Below are 16,538 nucleotides of genomic sequence, written 5' to 3'. Positions count from 1 at the left end.
ATAAAATTTTTAATGCAATTACTACTGTCTTTATAATTTTTACAAACACATAAAAAAAGTAATGGATTACACACACATCTTATTCAATTATAGCAAATTAAAAAAAAATTTTGAATTAAACAAAAATTAAAAATTTTGAAATTAAACATAATATTACTAGTATAATCTATTATAAATAATTCTCTTACGTGGCTTCCAAATTTTGGCTGTATTTCTTCTCCGCCGGTGGCAACAGTTTTCATTTTTAAAGAAGTACTTTGTACAACTAAATAAGATTCTTTTCACAACATCTAAATATTTACTTTAATTTCTTCATATATACAGAGAACAGTCGGCAAAGAATTCTGTTAGTTTTAAAAACATTTCGCTAAGAAAATAACTAATTCTAAAGGAAATAAAAATAAACAACTTAAAAAATAAAACTGCTGTTGCCAGCCATAGAATTTCTCAAAAGTTAACTTAGCAACATAAATCAAAATGACATGGAAGCGCAACTAGATCAAAATTATGATAACTGAGTGCTTGACGTAACAAATCCTTCAATTCTATAAGTGTTGTATCGCCAAATGCCCAGATAATATTGAAATGTACAGGTTTAGAATTTTCTACAGTGAAAAGTTTTCGGAACTTCAATATTAAAAAAAGTATACAAAAGCTAGACGCTAAGAAAGTATCCAGTGAGCGAGCAAAGCGAGCATTGGATTGCGAAGCAATCCGAAATGAACTGCGAAAGCAGTTCCGGGGGTTGACGAGCGCCAGCGAACAGGGGGCGAAGCCTCCTAGTATAATATAAAAACACAACAATATGATTTTCATAACATAAATTTTACAAATATTTTACAGTATGGTATATCCCAAAACCGTTACTCAGATTTCCCTCCCTTGACTGAAGTTGTAATAGGTGAAAAATTAGGACCACTAATGCCATCTATTAGGAAAAATAGTGAATTAAGTATTCTTAAGTAGAAATTAACTCAGCTCGGGCTTCACAAAATAGAAACGTTAATTTTTCTCCTACCCGAAGTCAGTTCAGGCATCACATAGTAGTAGCCCCAACTGGATATTCAGACAACAAGGGGTTCATCGAAGATTTGCAAAACTTTGTGTCTAATTTTCCACCACATTATTAAATCTTTTGCTTAACAAAGTACCCTGCTTTCAGTATAGCTTGTTTAAGGAAGTATGAGAGAAAAAAGGCAGGAATTGCGCAACCTCGTGCCTTCTCTAAATATAAAGTAAATTAAGTCAGAAAAAAATAAAATTGATAAACAAGTAAAAAGCTCAAGTGAGAAACTAGCCACTTTTCCAAGACATTTGCCAGCCGTAATGCAAAAAGCATTCAAAATCTACAATGTATGAGAGTTCAAAGTGTCAGCAAGGAAATTTTTGAAGCAACAGCAATTATGGTTAGCAACAGTGAGATCTCATAATATATTTCCTACACACCTCAAACTGGGGTGTAGAATATGACTGTTTGCAAATTAAAGTCATTAGTTCTCTCTCTAATTTTTTTAGCGGATAATAATTTATATTCATCGATGGAAAAACTTTGATTCACAAATATATATAGGGTGGAAAAAGTTTTGAAAAGCTTTCATGCACTTATTCTCAGTACCCACCAGAGATGAATGATGAGATTCAAACATGAAGCTGCTAACAAAAACACAAAAACAAAAAAAACAAAAAAATGAAAAGAAAAGTGGGAAAAATAGAGAAATGAATATAATAGAGGGGAATGGGGCTGATCAAAAGATGCAAAGCAGGTCAGGATACATTTCTAAGCAAAATGAAACGAGTTGATCTGACAGGGGTGGAGAGAATTTTGTAATTAAATCTGAGCTCATGGTCCCAACAATGTTTGACAATACTTATTGAATTCCCTTAAGTATAAATTTTAAAATACATGCTCATATGTGCCCCAAGCAGCCAAGGTATATGTAACAAATGCCACAAAAATTATCAACACTTAAAAGATCTTTAAAGGATGCCAATTAAATTTTATCAACAGGACAGAAATTAAAAATTACTTTAAAACAAAAGCAGATTATTTTTTGATCTTAATTATTTCTAAAAACAATTTGATGAGTCAATGTTTTTTTTAATTTTTAAATTTTTAATTTGATTAATGCCTGCAGAACATTTACAATCATCCGAAGTCTTATTATAGAACACTAGATACAGCCCTGCTTTTGCACTTGTAATGTGCAATGCCAGATCATAATATACAAAAGCAAATAAGAGCATAGCTCCAAGACGCACTTTGGATAAAAAAAAAATTTCTTTATACTATTTTTACATTTTGAATTTAAACACAAATACCTCGAGTGCTTGTTGTGATATAGAGGGAAATGAAAACGCAGATTTTTTTAGCACAGAAAGATACTTTTATTTGTTACTCTATTAAAACTTACAATCAAACATTTTTCAATACAGTAAAACTCCCGATTAGATTTGAATTCAAGAGGAGGTTTACCACTAATCTTTTAAACAAAGCTAAGGGAAAGACCTGGGAGGGTCTCAATGAGGTCAAAGCCCGCTGTTTCAGATTTTCCTCTTCCTGTAGCATTATTTGGTTTTTTATCTAGCTTGAATGTCCATCTTTTTAAATTTGGTCTTAAGAACTTTCCGGTTAGCAGTCTTAGTGAATCTGGACAACTTAGGAATGTTAAGCATAATGACAAATGCATTGTATTAAACTCTTTTATTTCCTACTGCTTTAATGTATTGGGCTGAAAGACTACAGTTAATGGGTTTGGGGTCAAATTTCTAGTCTTAATATAAATAAAAAAAACTTTTAACACAATGTGAATTATAGTTTAACCATAAAATTATTAATCTACTTAAAAATAACTTTTATAAAGGAGATAATATACTAATAAAAAGGATAATTGAAATGTGACTGAAGTTGAGAAAATGAGATTTAGAGATGTGTATATGAAATAAATACTTATTGTTCACTAGATTATTTTCACATGTTGAGAAATAAAACATTTTATATGCAATGAAATATATCTAATAACAACTGGCGAAAGTATAAGAAAATATACTAATAAATTTAACCAATGACACACATTTACACAGCAAACATTAATTTATAATACATTATATTACCTCTTAGTAGTTAAAGGAGTAGACATGACCAGATAAATAAACTGAAATTTCAACAATCTTTTAACATCTCAAACTTATTGCCTGAAAAAAAAAAAAAACAATAATTATTAACTGAAAACCATGTGCATTTAAGCTATATGACTTGGATATAATACAAAACCCATAACTTGGTATTAATAACATAACTTGGACATTTTTATCCATTGAAAATAAAATTTCAAACATTTATTTAGGAATCTCTTGAAAGCAGGTTTATGATAATTATTGTATTTATGTATTTATTTAAAATTTAAAAAAAAATCAAATTAAATTTTGCTTAAAATAGGTACTTAAAGAAAAAAAATTATAAATCGTAGAAAAATAGTTGAAATATCATTAAAAATAAATCATAACAATACATTTCAAACTATAGTACCATATTAAAATTATATCATATTAATAGTACATAAAAATAACAAATGTATGATTAAAATTTATTGAAAGCAGAAAAATATATTTTTATTAATTACTAAAAAACTGGAAAAAATAAAAAAACACAAAATCAATTGTGTTATACCTTATCAAAACTGCAATTTGACTAATAGTAATTACAAATAACACCTGAGGAAAAGGCAATCTAAATTTGTCTTTAAACAGCTTTTTTATGTGATATTAGGATGATTTCTATTTAATACTGTATATACTTAAAGATTCAGATATATATTAGCAATATTAAAATAAAATGTGGTTTTGAAAATAGTATTTTTCAACTAGGAATTGGTAAAATTTTTACAACAATGATGCTTTTTGCTAGAAAATCTTTTTTGATAATTACTTTTTATACACATGTATATATATACAGATATGTAATGTATAATATACATGAATGTGTGTTTTAAGAATTACTAAAAAACAAAATTGGTCATAATTTCCTTATCCTAACATGCAGGTCAATCTGGCTGAGATTGATGTATGAATTTTTCCCCCCTACTTCATGCAGATGTACTTTTCCCATGATTACGTCATTGCATTAGATTTTCAAGGATTAGTTTTTTTCCACTTTTTTCAATTAATTAAAAAAAGAAAACTCAGCCTTTTCAAAGAAATCTCATCTTTGTCAAATACCCCCCCCCCCCCCCAAATAAAAAAGATATTTGTTCAAACATTCTTCCCTAATTAGGCAAATGCAATTTAAAATTACATTCACATGATTTAAAGCCACACATAGCAAATTTGTATTTACGCGATTTAAGACTGCACACTGTGTTCTTTATTTTCACCATTTTATAATAGGAATGCAATGAAATATTTGGCCACTATTTGGTATTCGGCCTTATCAGCCCTTTTGCTGAAGATGCAGTCGGCCGAATGTTGAGCCAAATATTGGGCAAAATATTTTTCAACCAAGTTTTTTCCCCCTTTTTTTTAGAATTTGAATAAATTTAATATAGAATAATAAAAAATCCTGCTTTTTTACTATACATAAGAAATAGCTTTTACACATTTTTGTTAAATTCTAAAATTTGCACACAGTTTGCTAATAAATTTATGTTCTGAAAGAAATGTGGAAAAAATAAATTTGAAACTTGATTACTTTAAGCTGAACCATGAATTTTTGCTTCAAATATATTCATTCCAGTTAATTTAGTCTACCATTTCAAAACCTTTTGTTATAATGATTGAGAAGGTTTTTTGTTTGTTTCAATTTTGCTGCTTTTCTGTTTCTACTATAATGCAGCATTTTATCAGAGTGTTTCTGATAGGTTTCATTGCCCCCCCCCTATTTTTCTTTGTATGGTAAAAACCAGTAACATAGAAAACTGCAATTTTCAATGTGTAATTAATATTTGAAGTAAGAAAAAAAAATTTCTTGCTTTTTTCTATTAGCTTTCCTTTTTATCGGTGCTTTTATTTTAATAAAGCATTTTTTAAAGAGCGTTTCTAATGAACGTTATTTTTTATTGTCACTTTTTTTGTAAAAACAAAATACGGCAATGTAAAAAAATTAGCTCGAGATTTTTAGCATTAAATTTTTTGTTTAAGAATGAAAATACAGAAATTGGTAAACAAATGTTCAGCCTTAAAAAAATTTTTCGAAAATGAAGATTAATGTTTATTTTTTGTTTTGCTTCTACACATAATTTTTTGTTTTTATGGGTGCTATTCTGATAGTGCGTAATTTTTAAAAAAGTTTCTGATTGACAAAATTACCGTTTTAGGGATACTTCCTTTTCAAAAAAATATTTTTTGTATTAAAGTTCTATTTTATGAACTAAGAAGATTTTTTTTTCAATTTCTCATTTCCTTTTTTCTCAACTTTACAACTTCATTTTTCATAGCTATTAGTTTATTTATCTTAAATATTTCTAATGGATAACTATTATAGTTTTTTCCCTCTTTACCTCATACCAATAATATAGCTAAGTTTTAATTAATTTTTATCAATGACTTAATTTATGTATGTATAAAAAATATTTATTAATGATTTTTTTTTAAAATTTTGCTATTCAGCCAAATCACTATTCGTTACATTCCTACTTTATATGAAATATTGCAATTCCTATTCGCATGATTTTAAACCCACTATTATAGGTAATTCGTGTTCAAATGACTTAAAAATTATACATTTGAATTTCTATTCACATAATTTTAAAATTAAACATCAACATTTATATTTACAACATTTTAAAATTAAATATATTTAGATTTGTATTTGTGTGATTTAAAAATCACACATTGATATTCACATTTACACAATTGAAATAAATATATATAATCTTGCCTCCATATTTATATATATGTTAATAAAATTTTTAGAATAAATCCTTCTACATACACTTTACTTTTTTCTTGCTCAAATTTTAGGTATTTTTTGACACATTAAATTTTTGGATTTCTATTTTCAGCATTCTTGGTTTTTTTACCAAACTCATCCCTGTGGTATGAATCAAAATTGAATCTTGTAAACATTGAAACATTCTTTAAAAAAAAAAAATCAATGATTTTTAAGCAAATTTTAGCAAAACTGCTAGCACAAAGTTCTTCAACAGAGATTTTATGTTCACATTAAGTTTTTAATTTTATATAAGTCTGTATACATAAATGTAACAACATTAAATCTTCAGATTGTACTCAGTTTACAATATGAAAAATAAAATAAAAAAAAATTAAGTTTTTAAATACTGTAACTAATGCTGTAATACACAAAAAGTACATACGTATTTTTACTAAGTTAAAGTTACAAATTAAATGCAGTAATACATAACAATAAATTTTAAGGCTGTAAAAATCAATAAAAACTTTGAACAAAGTTGTATAAAAGTCAAAAGTGCTTTTAAATTTTATAATAAATTTTTTTTTCTTCCATTACAGATATATATAATAAAACATAAATAAATAGTTTGGTTTATATCAAAACTGGTTTAAAAAAACAAATCTTGCTTAAAAAGGGCAATACAAAATATCATATTAACGTGCTCAGTTTAGGCAACTTTTGAAAGAGATATAATTTTGCAAATGTTTTTTGCTTTTAATGTATCAAAATTGAATTCAAAGTACACTTTAATTTTTTTTGCTTTGTTGCAAAAATTGTTTTACATTTGCTGTCAGACTTTTGAGTAATCAACAAAGGTACCACTTAACCTATCACCTAGAAATTAAAAGTAATGTTAGCTTTTTCAGTTAAAAATTTAAAATATAAATTCTTTGGAAGATTGAACTAAGTGATTTCAGTATATTTTGAAGAAAAAAAAATTGCCAATCTTTATTAACTTTCAGTTTATTGGAAGACATTGAAAAATTACTCATGAAAACTTTTTTCATTTATTATATCTGAATTACAATACATAAGCTATTATAAAATTAACAGCTAAATAAGCATATTATTGCAAATCAGAGTTTTCATGAGAAAAGAATGAAAGAAGTGCATTTAAACATTTCCTTTCAAATATTTTCATTGTTGTTGCAATCAAAATACATAATTTACAAAACTGCTTCTGACAAACATTTATGTACTACAAAATTCACTAAATTATCTAATCTTAATTATAAACAGAACTTCTAGCGCATCTTTGAAGCAAATTATAACGAAAATTAAAGTAAATATTATAAATTAAAGTTATAATGTATGTTAAATGCTAAGTTTTTATTTAACACTTTACTTCGTTTCTGTATTATTAATTTATGTATAATATTACAATTAATAATGCTACAATTTTGCGGTACAGGATTTTCTTTTTAAGAAGGGGAGGAACAATGCAACAGATAATTTGTATGACGTATTGATTTCTAAATACATGTCATTTAAAATAAAAGTAAAACTTTCTAACTGAAATAATAGGCCCATAATCATCATTTAAAAAATCATAAGAAACAGAAAGAATTGTGTGCATACTCAATGAGGTGTATATCCTAATTGTATCTTTTTTTCCTATGATCCTTAAAAGTCAAACAAATTAATTTGATTACTTCACTTCAAATTATGCTCAATTTATTCTTCCGCTATATTTCTTCAAGTTTAAAGCGTGCATACAGAATTTGAGTTATCTTAAAAACATCATTTAAGAGATATATTTTGAAAAAATAAATATTTTAAAATTAAAATATGCTTTTGGAGATTAAAATATTGATCAATAATCTGAGTTTATTGCCTTAACTTTATTTATTCATTTACACATCTTGCTATTTTGATACAAAAAGAAGTAGACAGAAGCTATTAATTCTCAGCTGACTTCATAAACACCTACTGATAAATAAATAAACAAACAATTCCTCAACTTTGACCCAGACAAGCCAACATTACAAGAAGAGAAATTATAAACAAAATTGCAAAACATCAAGATGCACAAAATGAGATCTTATCTGAAGTGTTTATCTTCAATAAATATTTTATTTTTCTCTCAATGTCAATCGTTAGTTAAATAATTAAAATACTTATGTGTGAAGTGATGAAATGGAGTTGAAAATAAAATCAGAAGAAAAATTCGTTTGAAGCTTAATTTTATTTTGAAGGTAATGGTAAAAAACTTTTTTTTAATAATAATTTAGCATTTTTGTAAATTATTTTGAATTATTCGTCCTTTCATTTTAAGTATTTTATTGATTTGTTGAATTACTTAGGACTTCCAATATTGTCCAGTGTTTCACGAAGTAATTATTGTTTGTCAAATTTGCTCCCAATGAAGCAAGACACTTATTTTATCTAGCATCGATATTTTTTAAAAAAATTTCTAGCATTATTAGTTTTCTAAGATCAGTGATGTGTTTCGTTGAAAACAATAAGCATATAGATAATCAGATTACATTATAAAATTATTTTTAAGAAAGATTGTGAATTTTATGATTTATGTTACAAAATGTGGTATGATATCAAGAATTGTCCATATTTATTAAATCAAGAAATGTGAATCATACTTATAAAGCCCTATTCTGAAAAATTAGCTAAATTTCACTTTTCACCCAATTATCATTAAAATTACTTCTGTTTGAAATTTTATATTTGATTGTTGCCAAACTTAAATAATAATACTAACAACTGAGTAGAGATATTCGAATTTTTAAGTCTGACTATCTTGAAATAAGAGAGCTATTTAGTTTTTTCTTCTAAAAAGTAGATTTTATAGTAACTGTGTAGATGAAGTATAAAGTAATGCATGAAGTAGATATATAGTAATTGTGTATGAAAAAAGGTACATATCAGGTTAATTTTTCCCTTTTTGATGCAAAGATAGTCAAAAGATTAGATCACTGTACCCTGTTTTTTGTTGCGGTAACAAGAATTGGTTGCCTAGATCCTTTTAATATTTTCTGAATTTAAACCTTTCAAAATTTTCTAAAAGAGACAAAGATTTATTCCATAAGCCTATGGTTATCCAATCATTTAAGGAGGATATGCGTGTAACAGCCAGAAAATTATTAATTAAATAATTTTTCAGAATTAAGTAATTGAAATTATACTTTCTTGTTAAATGATTGAAAAAATATTTGATCACTAACATCTTGTAAACACCAGGTAATGTGAACATCTTCCTAAATGTGTAATCTGTGAATGTGTGATCATTGAAAATCAAAAACAAAAAAACCTTTTTGTTTATGAAATAATGTTATTGATAAACTAAACAACAAAATTTTTGCACTTTGAACAAAACATTCAAATTATGCATTCAAAATAAACATTCAAAAATTTAGACTTAAACCATAAAAATGTATCAATGATTTTAAAAAAATTATTTGTTTATCAACGACCGCTTATATGATTATTATTTTTTTTTTAAAAAAAAAGGTTACTGTTAGCGTTTATTAGGTCCCACTAATTCAAAAAAGTTCCATTCAAGTAAAATGCGTTTAAAGTTAAGCACTAATTTTTTCGTGCTACTTTTTTTGTTTATACTGCTTTATACACAATTTTTTAATTTATGAAATATCAATATAATATTTAAGATTCTTGAGTTATCAATTTCATAAAAAAATTTATTTAACACATTTTTTGGGGAGGGTTTGGGGACAAATTATATATATTACTTGGTTATTATCTTGTAACTAGGACCTTATCTTGTATGGACATCTTATCTGAATTGTATGGACATGAAAAATTTAATTTTTTGTAATTTAAACGTTTACAATATATATATATATATTAGAAGGAGATAGGACCGGGATATCCTGGTTGGCAGGACTCACGCTCGTGAGAACGAAAATTCGAATCCAGCCAGCCAAAAATTCCCCCTGTAGTAAATGGTGACTGGTGCACGCTAAATCTAACGGGTCACAAAGTCCTCTATGTTCCCATAACAAATTATACCTCTTGGGGTACTTCATTGGAGATGGATCATTCTCTGGTTGAGGTCAAAATTACAATCTGTGGATGTATGAATGGGTCCACCCTATAAACGAGTGTGACAGAAGTCGAATTCTTGGCCATAGATGGCGCCACATGAAAAAAAAGAGGAATCGTACCCCATCTGTCTCAATGATCGACGACGACGACAACAACAGAGGGAGATAACCAATAACCCCCCTCGAACCTATATTAAAGCTATGCCACTGGTACTTAAGGAGTGGTAAACTGAGTAAAAGTTTTACTTAACGATCAATTCATTATATTCCAACTACACCTAATGGAGTTTTAGTTATTTAATCCATATTTATTTTTATTTATCTGACTTGCCATTAAAAAGAAATGCTGAAATGATACAATGTGTTCTTCTCATTTTAATTGGCAGGTTTCTATCATGCGTTCTCATTTCAAGCTCTGCACATTTGATATCACCAACACTCTACTCAAATTTCAGCTTCCAGTGGGTGAACAATATGCAAAAATAGGTCGTATTTACGGAGTCGAAAGAGATCCAAAACTGTTAACGGCCGCTTTTCTGCACAATTGGAAGGTCATGAACTCAGATCATCCAAATTACGGACGAAGTACCGGACTGACGTCACAGTTCTGGTGGAAAGAAATGGTGAGGAGGGTGTTTTACGCCGAAAACTGCCAAATAACGCACGAGCAATTGGATTCGATTTCTGGTCACTTGTATGAAATTTACAAGACTGAAACGTGCTGGAAAGTGTTGCCTGGTGCTGCAAAGTTATTGGAGAACCTAAATAAAAGTGATGCGATTCTGGGTGTCATCTCAAACTTTGATGAGCGTCTAGAGTGTGTCCTATCTTCAACTGGTTTGAAATCCTATTTTAGTTTTATTCTTGCATCATACGTCGTACAGACTGCCAAACCTGAAAAGAAAATCTTCGATATGGCTCTCGATCAAATTCCCGGTGTTGAATCGTCAGACGCCATTCACGTGGGCGATAATGTTAAATTAGATTACTTGGCGGCGAAAGCTGCTGGCTGGAATGCATTGCTTATAACTAACTCTGAAGTGACGTGTGACCATGGTAATTTAGTGGATCAAAAAGATATTGTGCACGATGTCGATGAGATTGAGAAATACATTTTAAATCAATGATTAATGTTTTATATTATGTTATCTATGAATGAATTACTATTAGTTTTTATTTCCATGTCATAAGCAAAGAATTTTAACTCATCTTATAACAATCACCATATAAGCAAAGAATTTTACATAATCATCATACATTCTGTTATTATCACAATATATTATTATACATAATTTTTTTTTACGATTGTTTTTATATTTGTTTGTAATATTTCAATAAAAATATTTTTTAAAGAAATTTTTACTATGTCTATTTATATAACTCATTTTCTCCATATTTAAAAAAAAAATTGCTAAAATATTTTTTTAAGAAAGCATATTTATCAAATTAGTATAAATCTTACATTGGTACTGAATAAGAAAAAAGTATAAAGCCTGTTTCAAGGTTTGAAAAACACAATTTTTTAAAAAAAAAAAAATACCAAACCAACCTTTTTTAGTTTTTGAGGAAAAACCTGTTTTTTTTTTTTTTTTTTTTGAGTCTTTAATAAGATTGAAGAACTTACTCCTAACTTGAAATTTAAATATTTGGAAACTATTAATAACTCGTTTTGTTCCAATGTAACAATTCTTTTTTTTCTCTGGAGGTTTTAGATTGATAGGCTATTATTTTTACTTCTTGACGACAGATTCTTACATAAAAATTTAGGATAACTCAATTATAAGATTTAAAAAATTTTTATTGCGAAAACAAAGGTTTAGTTCCAGAGTTTATTGGAATCAAATTTAAACCTAATTATTTTTTACAGTAGAGGTTGCTAATGCCTCTTCTGGTGGTTGTGCAAAGCCCAGGGTTCCCAGTCAATTTGAAAAGAAAAAAAAAAATTAAGGGACCTAAAATCAAACTTTTCAAGAATCTACTGAGTAATAATTAGTATGTTGAAAGAACATTGTTAACCAGATTTTATTACATTGATTAATAGTTCAAGCATTTTTTTTAATACGAGTAGTCCACAGCGATGGTTTGATAGTTACATTGTTGTTTAAATCAGCTTTTAAGATTATAGAAAAATTTCCAATTGGGTATACTACAGCCTACGTCACAGGTTGTGTTATTCCTACTAAATTTAACCCATGAACGGCATTTTCTGCGAGCCTAACTTCAAGCCACAAATAAACAAACGAAGTGTTTGATCGTTTAAATAGCTGCTCTCCAGATTTTATTGCATTATAAAGAAAAGTAATTGATATTCGATTTTTGATAAATAATTGATTTATGTGAATAGTGGCATAGAATTTAGCATTGCGTCATGGTAAATGTTATTCCTACTAAGTGGAAGTAGTTGTGTTTTTTTTATATTATACCCAATTAACCTAGGCATACTTGCAAGCTTCTAAAAACTGGCACCAGTAAAACGTTTCAGGAACAATTTAATGAAGCCTATTAGAATTAATTGAGAAATAATATTTAGCATATCTATATCAATTTCGAAAACATATATTTTTTTTTGTTACTTCAGAATATGTAAAATGTATTTTGAACATAATAAAATCTTTTGTAGTACGATATTTTGCAGGTAACAAATTAAGATTTAACAACTTTTTTTTCTGTAGAATAGATCATAAATAACAAAAGTTGATTTTTTAAATTTTGTGAATACGATTCACGATGCGTTATTTTTAAATCGCGTATATACAAATGTTAAAAATCCTAGTACCTAAATGTTAAAAAACTATTGATCCTTATTAAAAAAAATGAATAGGTTAAGTATTAATAACATTTATCCGTCATAATCAGAAAATTAACGACGATTATATTTAAAATTTGAAGAAATACTGTATATCGAACGGTAACTAAGACTATGCACAAAAGTGATAATTATTTGCTAGAGATTCAGATTTTCTTAACAAGGTGAACGATAATCTAGAGAGAAAAAAACGTGGAAGAAAAAAAAAAAAAATGTGTACATCTTATGTATGCTTACTCATTGGAGCTTTTCAAAAATGTTTGAGTTGAAATTACTTTAAGATTTCAAATTTGATAGCATTATAAAATGCATAATCAGAAATTACCAGATTTTCGGTATTAAAAAAAAAATATATCGTAATTTTGATAAGCACTTGCCATTCTCTTCGAATATAAATAGAACCTTTTTATTTTCACACATAAGCAAATAAAATAAAGTTCAAGAAATCGTACGTGCTTTAAAAATTAGTGCATTCTATAAACATGGTTAAAAATGGCTAATGCTAGGTATTGTTTTGTTCAATATTTCCTTTTCACTGTTGGTTTCTCCACACCCTTCCTTTATATTGTAATCCTATCACAGGATTACAAATTAAGATAGGTTTTTCTTCTTCTTTTTTTCAAAAAAAAAAAAAGGAAAGAAAGAAAACGAGAAATCACATGCTCGAGTTTCAGTTATTATTTCAAAAATTATTCTGAGAAAATCAAAAACTTTCCCAGGGCCCTATCACAGAATTTAAGAACTTTTTGGGGCCCTAAATTTTTCCAACAAAATTCAAAGACTTCTAAAGTTTTACAGGTACCGTGGAAACCCTGTTGGAGGCTGTGTGGTCACAATGAGCGTCAACAGTAAGGCATTACCAAATATTTCTCTACAATAACTACAGTGAGTAGGATATTTAAGTAACTTTCTTTAATATTTTAATAGTAAACTAGGAGGCTTCGCCCCCTGCTCCCTGGCACTCGCCGACCCCCGGAACTGCTTTCGCAGTTCATTTCGGATTGCTTCGCAATCCGATGCTGGCTTTGCTCGCTCATTGGATACGTTCTTATAACGTCTAGCTTTTGTATACTTTTTTGAGCACTGAAGTTCCGAAAACTTTTCACTGTAGAAAATTCTAAACCTGTGCATTTCAATATTAATTTAAAATACCAAACAGTTCACATATTTTTCTTAATCACACTATTCTAAATTTCAGTTGTTGAGAAAAGTAACTGTTGTAAGTTTTGTTTTAAAGTCTTTCCCACCAGAGGGCTAAAACCATGTGTAAAACGATGAAGATAATTTTGTGAGAATTTTTTTGATAATTCGGTGAGAATTCACCCGATTAGACATATGATGCTCACTACGTGCTCTTGCTCGCCGAAGCCTATCAATGAAAAATGAAAACTGTTGCCAACGCGAGAAAAGAAATATCATCGGTTTTATTGATACATACGTATTAGCGTTTTATATAATATGGATGTTAAGCAATTAGCTGTTGGCATACAGTTCATGTAAATAGGTTCATTGAATAAATGCAAACAGGTGGTCATTGCCGACTCACTACTTACTTATTTACGCACTTGTTCATTTATAGTTTGTCTATAGAAAGAACACCCCTCGCCACGAAGTCTAAGGCTCCCCTGACTCCTTTTCTCTCGCCGACCCAAATCTTGCCATAAATAATGACCCAAATACCCTACTTCAAATAGTTAAACCTCGTAATCGCCACCTCTCCAGACGAATGACATGGGGAGTTCTTTACATAGACAAACTATGGGTCATCTTCTGCCACATTATTTCTATGCAAGCTGAGACTGTTTCTACGAGAATGCTACTCCAAGTGATGGTCTGTCAGAAAGCCTAATATGTTTGTCTATGTACCTGATGTGGAACGATCGACTGTGATATGTGTTGTGATGTCAGCCGACCTCACCTTCCGTCATTACTACGAGTCAATGACGACAGCCTGTAGTTTCTGAACAGCGGCGCTGTCTTACCTTTCCAGAGAGTATATAAGCACGTGACTAATACAGGGGTAATTGTGAGCCCAAGTCAAAATTCCGGAAAATTTTTCGAGTTAAAAAAAAAAACAGTTTAAATTGAAAAAAAATTTAAACAAGGTTTTTTCTCTTCCTTTTTCTCAATATTTCTTAGTTTACTTAAAATAGATTTAAAATTTTACACATACCTATACCATTTACACATACCTATGATGACCTGGAGAAGAAATTAAAATTTACAAATACAGTACACTCTCGATTATCCGTGCTCATTCCGGAGTCACATGAAAAATATAAAGAGAAACATTTTCAAGATTAAAAAATTTTTATTCATGATGTTGTAACACTACCAAATTTTTGGAAGCAATATTCGTTATTGGATTGAAGTATATGGAATATCAGCAGCATGGTCAAGGGTAAAATCGTCCACTTTATCACGATCTTGGAGAAAGATCATATCGCTTGATGAACTATCCTCTTCAGATGTTCAAGAAAAATATGATTGCAGTATTCTCGAACAAGCAAAAGAAATCTGAGGTTTCGAAATTCTTGACGAAGAAAATTTTGCAGATTTTTTTCAAAGTGATGCATGTGAGCTTGACTTCCAGTATTTGACAGATGAAGACATCGTTATGTTGTTAAATCAAATAGTGATGATAGTAACTGATGCAGAAAATGAGGGAAATACAATTTCTCATTCTGCTGCTCTGTGGAAATTTTATTAGATTATATGGGAGGATTTGATTACGGTGACATTACTGCGGTTCGTAAAACATGTGTATCGATATATGACGAAGACGCATTACACATTTTTTTATATGGAAAATTCCTAGTTTGATGTTATACAGCATGCAGATGTCAGTAATTTTTATATTTTTTGTACTGATATTGATTTTTTCTTTAATTAAAGAAGTTTTCGGATTATCCGTGTTTTTCGATTGTCCGTGCGACCTGTCCCGGTGATTAACCCGGATAATCGGGAGTGCACTGTATGTCTTTCTTTCTTGAGTTCACGATTATAACAACTATTTACTGATAAAAAATGAATATTAATCATGAATATAAGCTTATAAAGTATCTTTCCAGCTCGCCCTTACAAACAAATAAAATAAACTGTGTTTTTAAGTTCCACCTTTGAAAATTTGATTTCCGGAAACTTCTGTGATCAATGATTTCTTTAAATGTCTGGACCATCGATCTCCGGAAACTTCTGGATCACTGTTAGCGAAAATTCCGGAAATCCAGATTTTTTTCTGGACCACAATCAGCCCTGCTAATAGATGTTCATTCGCTAATCTTCGTGACTGGCTGCTAGCATGTTAATTGTTACGTTTTGTTGGTTTATTAAATATATATATTAAGTTATCATGTTTCTAACTTGGAATACAACACCAAGGATACCTACAATTCAACAATATGTATCGTTTAGTTATTTGTTTTCCTGAAAGAGCCTTCTCTGTTACTGAGAGTCTGCTGGTGTGTTATATAATACAGGTTACTTCATAATAAAAGACCACTGTTACTTTGATGGTCTTTAAATTGGGATAATATAGTAGAGAACAATATTAAGAAAAGGATAATAAATCAGGGTGCGTAGCAAAATTATTCAACAAAAAATAAGCACTTTTCAAGCGCACAAATAATATTTTTAAGAACTTTAAAAATATCATAATTAGGCAGGGTTGGAAAGTTTTGGAAAATTGACGGTTTTAACCTTATTGTCAAAAAAAACAAAAAAACATTTGGCATTGTTTTTGACAATTGCCAAAATTTTTGAATCATGTAAATCGAATGGCGTTTTCATACGCTACAGACGGACGATG

General features: G+C 28.9%; 3 protein-coding genes across 3 annotated transcripts in view; 1 reads left to right on the top strand and 2 right to left on the bottom strand.

The window, feature by feature from the left end:
• LOC107455744 (uncharacterized) overlaps positions 1-7,665 on the bottom strand; it is a 38,217-nt gene extending 30,552 nt beyond the window's left edge. The window contains exons 1-2 of the mRNA XM_016073425.5: positions 7,484-7,665; positions 3,112-3,192 (exon numbers count right to left, since the gene is read on the bottom strand). Coding sequence (XP_015928911.3) covers positions 3,112-3,137 — 26 coding nt within the window. The 5' untranslated portion in view covers positions 3,138-3,192; positions 7,484-7,665. The remainder of the gene's footprint in view (positions 1-3,111; positions 3,193-7,483) is intronic.
• The window catches only part of LOC147816079 (uncharacterized), a 297,913-nt gene that overhangs the window by 254,846 nt on the left and 26,529 nt on the right, over positions 1-16,538 (bottom strand). The gene's annotated exons all lie outside the window — the stretch shown is intronic.
• Positions 7,848-11,280, top strand: LOC147816081 (rhythmically expressed gene 2 protein-like). Its single transcript, XM_087158105.1, has 2 exons — positions 7,848-8,100; positions 10,311-11,280. Exon 2 carries the CDS (start codon positions 10,320-10,322, stop codon positions 11,049-11,051), a length of 732 nt encoding a protein of 243 aa, XP_087014231.1. The 5' UTR covers positions 7,848-8,100; positions 10,311-10,319; the 3' UTR covers positions 11,052-11,280.

The sequence above is a fragment of the Parasteatoda tepidariorum genome, chromosome 2 (assembly GCF_982258835.1).
Source record: "Parasteatoda tepidariorum strain Cologne lab strain chromosome 2, Ptep-v5.0, whole genome shotgun sequence".
Lineage (NCBI taxonomy): Eukaryota > Metazoa > Arthropoda > Arachnida > Araneae > Theridiidae > Parasteatoda > Parasteatoda tepidariorum.
The sequence above is the reverse complement of the archived record's forward strand: the minus strand, read 5'-3'. Positions and strand labels throughout refer to the sequence as shown.